Raw genomic sequence first — 5976 nt, forward strand, 5'->3', positions numbered from 1 at the left:
CTGATCGAACGCTTGGCGCCAGTCATCCCACCTCCCGAGCACAGCTTCTCGGAATGGAGGCGCTTTTGGCGCGAGCTGACGCCCTCACGGTTCCTTTGGGTCGCCCGATGGAATCCCGGCGGCCCTATGATCACGGGATGTCCCGGAATCGTGGGAGTTCCCCAACTTAGCCATTTGGGGAGCACCCTCATATTTCCCGGCCGGGTAATCAGACAACTCGGCGGCCTACAGGACATTCCCGTCGAGGCGGACCTCTTACCTTTCCGCATCCAATGGGCCGACTCCACGTCCACGGCCCCCGATAGATTCTTACAGATTCGGGAGATCCAAAGTCAGCGGGATGCTAGCACCATAAAACGCCTATACTTCCCCGAGCACCCCACCGACGAGAAGCGAGCATTTTCTGCCACCTCAGCATACGTGGCCTTGTTCTACCCGCAAGGATCGACACCACCACAATGGCCTCAGGCCGCCCCGACTCCCCGCGCTACATCCACCCTCGCCCCCGAAGCCGAGAGTCCTATCCAAGCGGCCATGCACGCGGAGCTACGGGCCGTCAGGGAGGAATGGGATAGGCTCTGTTACGAGCTTGTTAACTCCCGCGCAGAGGTCGCGGACTACAGGGAGGTTCAGACACAGCTGACTCGAGCACGCGCCCGAGTCGCACACTTAGACCGGGAGATGGCCCGCTTGGACGCGGAGTTGGATCGAGTGCACAAGAGGGCGTGCAACCTCGCCCATCCTTAGGATTAGTAGGCATACTCACTTTTGCCCTCGCTCGGACCCACGCCACTTTCGAGCGGCCACCGAGCGCAAAGGGATGCCGGCTTTACGTTTATGTTCCTTTCTTTTCTTCCGAATGTTCTATTTTGTAAAATCATGGAACTTGGAGCTAATCAATGTAATGACATTAGTGTTTGAAAACTCATGCATCTCATACATTTCCTCATCTTACTTAATTCCGCACTTATCATTTGAGATATTGGTGTCTGTCCTTACACATTCTTGGAATCTAGGTGATCGCAACTGGCGTCGCACCGTTACCCGACTCGTCAGCGTCTCAGGATGGCGGAAGGGGATCATGTCGATATTCCCGAAGAGGTCAACCCCTCGGTCCCGACTCTCTCTCCACCACCGCAAACGCACGCTCCACCGCCTTTCACTCCTGCAAGCGTGCTCCCGGTGTACTCTGGCACTCTTCCAACACATCCCCCGCCCCCGGCGTCTTCGGGGGCGCCTCAGCCACCGGTCTCACCAACCTCCGCCGCCACCGATGACCAAGCTCGCATTGCGGCCCTCGAGGGCACGGTCAACCAAATGGCCACTAACATGGCAGAGCTGCTCGCCCTGCTCAGAGGACCCAACCGGGCCTCCTCGAGTTCCACACCTCCGCCAGGACAAGGGCCAATGACTGAGCCGACTCCCTGGATTCCGCCGACTCAGGCCCTGGAGAATATGGAGGCACCCCCGCCGCCAACATTGCACACGTCCATGGCTCATCCTGTCACCGGCCCATATCCGCCACCACCGGCCCCCACGGCCGTCCCTCTTCCACCGGCAGCCTTCTTATCCTCGGAACACATTCTGTCCGCACCTCCGCCCGTCTCCATACCGGCTCCGGCTATGATCTACACGGCGCCTCCACCGACGGTTTTCCCGGCAACCACCGCACCAGCTCCAACTCATCCTCAAGCCACGGAGCTTCCTCCCTATCCGACTCTGCAGCCTCACGCCGGCCTCTCCTACCAGGCACCGCCCCCCATAAACACCACCTTCCACGAACCGGGCACACCGACCCATGCGGCCCAATTCGCCTCACCGACGTACTTATTCCCCGAGGCCGACGCCGAACAGGAGCGTAGGTTGAAGCGAATGGAGGAAACGATACGGGCCCTGCAAGCGAACGATGTTCGTCCCGACGCCCGCTATGGCGACTGTAGCCTATTCTCGGGCATACGCCTACCCCCGAAGTTCAAGGTTCCAGAGTTCAAGACCTATGAACGCACAACGGATCCACGCCACCACCTCCGCCATTACCGAGGGAAGATGCTGCAGTATTAGGAATACGAGGAATTTGCCATCCACTCCTTCCAGGATAGCCTGTCAGGATCGGCCCTCGATTGGTTCATGTCGCTGAAGGCCGAAGACATCCCGACGTGGGAGGACCTCTCTCGAAAGTTCATCGACCAGTATCGGTATTGCGCAGAAACGCCTCCCACCCTTTTGGAGCTAAGCACGAAAGAAATGGCGCGGGGCCAAAAGTTTGAGGAGTATGCTACCAAGTGGCGGACTCAAGCAGCAAAGCACATCCCTCCGATCAGCGAGGCGCAACAGATCCAACTGTTCCACTCCACGCTAAGAGGAGTGTATTATTCGCATTTGTTGGCCCACACTTCCTCATTCTCCAGTCTGATCGACGCTGGGAAGAAACTTGACATGGGCATCAAGCTTGGAAAAATAGAAGGACCGACCGGAAAGGAGGAGCAATCATCAAAGAATGCCGCTACTCTGCCATCACCAACGGGTAACAAAAAGGGCAGAGACGCGTCCGTTAATGCCGTAACCTTGGACACCAAATGCCCATGCCGTACCAGCAGCAATACCCGGCCCTGCCGATTAATTACTCGGCGCCACCGGCTTACCCTCCGACACGGGCCCCGCAACCACACGGTCACAATTACACGTCTACCCCTCATTGGGCATCTCCAAATGGGCCCCTAGCTTTAGGAGCTCCACCAACGGCTCAACAAGCCCTAAACTTGCAACCCCGACAAGGAGGGCAGGCTAGGCCGCGTCCGCAATACTCGCCTTTACCGGTTCCCCAGTCACAAGTCTATCGCCAACTTCTGGCAGCTAAGGAAATTAGACCCGTGGCCCCTCATCCTCAGTTCAATCCAGCGAATCAGGATCAGAATCTCCGTTGTGAATACCATATGGACGCTCCGGGGCACACTACGGACGAATGTTACACCCTCCGGGGCAAATTACAGGAGATGATTGAGAAGAACCGACTCTCTTTCAATGAAGTCAAGCCACCGAATGTCCAGGCTAACCCTCTCCCCGACCATGGATCAAGCTCTGACGCGGCTATCGATCTGATCGGTATTTACCCTAGGGGCAAGGATAATGCCGAAGAGGAAGGGTTGATTTCCCCATGAGACTACCTACGAAAAACGTTCCCTGCGTGCGGTCGAAACTATGAGCCGCACGGCGGAAGAGGGACTTTTGTTGTAACTCGAATGCCGATCTTAATGAAAATACCTTCGCATGTTTTGAAATCGTCGCATCTGTATATTCTTTCTCCTCAAGCACTTTCGCCCGCTGAAAATAATTATTTTCATTGCTAGGTTCCACTCAAATGCAACCAACCGACAAAGTGATTTGTGTTATTCCGAGCTGCGCTTTTGAGATGTCGACCCACCCACCGCGGTGGATATTAACCAACAGAAGGGGAACCATGCGCCTTGCAAACACACATTCCTCCCTAAACTCGCTCTTTACGTTTATCAAAATGCATTCCCAGACGGACTCCTGACTAGAAAGGGGCATTAGGACAGTTCTCAGGACGCCCTATTGGTTCTTTCGAACCTGTTCGATTTGCATGTCCCCGTGGGACCCGGCTCCTCGGTCTCTAGGAGGCTGCATTTACCTACCCGTGTCGGAGGAAAGTACACTCATGCGGCCCCCGGCCACCTTCTAACCACTCCAGTGTGGCGATAACTAGTGTCCCGGGAATGAATGACCCCCCGCGTGGCACCCATGGGCCACGCGATGGACGAAGGGATTTCCCATGGGCCCGCTCCACATTTCTTACCACACATTCCACCGCATAATCGCCTGATACATCACTTTCTTTGTCGTATTTCACAGGGACACGCAGGTCACAGGCAAAGAGCGATGCGCGGGTTCACACCTCCTCGAGAACTCTATCGAGCCCTTCACCCTTTTACTTCGATAGGGAAAGGGTCCGACCAAGAGGTACCCCCTTAGGAAGCCTAAGACGAGAACAATCGAGCGAATCACTCAGCATCGATGCAACCGTCTTCCTTGAACATCCGACAACTTCAACAGCGTGCCCCATCCAAGAGACACGCACTGTAAAGAACAGCAAGAAACGATTGAGGACATCGCACCAGGAGCCTGCCACGGGCCAGTTTAACAAATGAAGATCGGGACATCCTCGTCTAACATTCGTACAGGGGCAACATCAGTTGTTTATTCAAGGAGCAATCTCGCGTTTTCTTTTCTTAGACAATAGGGGAAGTTCACTTGTAATGCTTGCAAGGGCAAATGACACGAAGGTTGGCTTCCGAGTGTATAAGGGTCAAACTTCCGAGAAAGCCAGTCCTCACAAAATAGGGCTAGCAACATGCAACGAGTCCCCACGAGGCGAAGCACACCAAAGCGGCCTCGGCGATGCAAAGTCGAGGAGTTTCAAACAAAGACACGGGGCACAAAAAACCCCAGCTGCAAAAAAAAAAAGTGAAAAGAAGCGAAAAAATACCCCAATGAAGAGAGAGGGAAAAGACGCGGGAGAAACCCACCAATGAACAAAACAAGGCAACGCCGACATTTACCAAAAGCACCGGCACCGCCAATTCAAAAGCAGTCAATAAACCTCGACAAAAAAAGGGGAAGCAGCAAACACCACTCCTCGACGGAGACAGAGCGTAACGCACTCGAACGTCGAATCATTCGAGCACTTCGCCCTTGCAAACTCGAGAGATAAAAGAATCGAGCCCGCTAGGTCGAAAACCCCTCGGGGTGACCTAGGCAAAAGCTAGGGCAAAAGAGAGGCATGATCGAAAATCCCGAGGCGGGCGGTCGTGGCAAAAGGAGAGTTCATCCCCTTTAGGTTGAGAGGTGCGGCCCCGAGGTGGGTGACCGTAGCAAAAGGAGAGCAAAACGAGAGATAAACAAAACAGTCACCCGAGGCTCTCGCACACTGCGCGAGCTAGGGATCCCCAAGGGAAATGGCCAGGATGTCTACTCCAACGCGATCCCCGATCGGCTCTTCAACATAACTCAACTTTCCAAGGCGGATTCTTCCCCAGGCGTAGTAGACAACCGAGCACGCCATCCGAGGAGTTTGGCGCAGCCCACACCGCGGAAAGACAAAAAGGGGGTACATTTCGCTGCAGGTGTGAACCCGTGTATCCTTTTAGCTTGGGGCAACGTGCTCTCTAAGCTTTCTCTTTTCTCCTTGTCTTTTACATAACTCCAAAATGGGTCACAGCCACCCTTCAATCGGCTACCACAAAGCCAAAATCCCAAACATTCCTTTCCGGGAGCCTAGTCATAACACTTTGGGAAGACTAGACTGAGGCCTGGTCAAATTTGTGCAGAACTCCCCATGCGGGTCACAAACGCAGCTGCCTTGCGCTACCCTGACGAGAAGGGTCCTAAGCCGACAAGCGCGTCGAACAATCGATAGAGTCGCTAGGGCATCACTGAGAACGTCTTAATATGCCCATGCATGGTCGACAAAAGTCCCTGAAGGCCTCGCATTGAGGCCTTTGAAGGCGAGATCCAGTCGTACTTGCCTAAGCAAAGTTCTTCACGAGTCACCTAGGGAATCCAAAACTGAAGCATCGTGTGTCACAATGACGTTATCTTCATAAGCATTGATACACCCGTACATCGTTAATGACTCACTACGACTTGCTAATGATGTTAGGATCACAGATGCCAAGCAGCTAGAACCATGGCAGACGTTGATTCCCGGTCTCACGGGATACGTAGGCCCTCACTATTCTGCAGGGCCAAGTCCCGTCTTCACTTTATGCAGGGCCAAGTCCCATCATCATTTTTCTGCAGGGCCGAGCCCCATCTTCACATTTATGCAGGGCCGAGCCCCGTCTTCACATTTATGCAGGGCAGAGCCCCGTCTTCACTTTTATGCAGGGCCGAGTCCCGTCTTCACTTTCATGCAGGGCCGAGTCCCGTCATCACTTTTCTACAGGGCCGAGTCCCGTC

The 5976-nt window shown here is 54.5% G+C and overlaps 1 protein-coding gene across 1 annotated transcript; it reads left to right on the plus strand.

Annotated features, from left to right (window-relative positions):
- Positions 1 to 1065: 1065 nt before the first annotated feature.
- Positions 1066 to 5434, plus strand: LOC116200472 (extensin-like). Its single transcript, XM_031531321.1, has 3 exons — positions 1066 to 1586; positions 2409 to 2524; positions 5346 to 5434. Exons 1-3 carry the CDS (start codon positions 1066 to 1068, stop codon positions 5432 to 5434), a joined length of 726 nt encoding a protein of 241 aa, XP_031387181.1.
- The last annotated feature ends 542 nt before the right edge of the window (positions 5435 to 5976 follow it).

Source organism: Punica granatum, chromosome 3, assembly GCF_007655135.1.
Source record: "Punica granatum isolate Tunisia-2019 chromosome 3, ASM765513v2, whole genome shotgun sequence".
NCBI lineage: Eukaryota > Viridiplantae > Streptophyta > Magnoliopsida > Myrtales > Lythraceae > Punica > Punica granatum.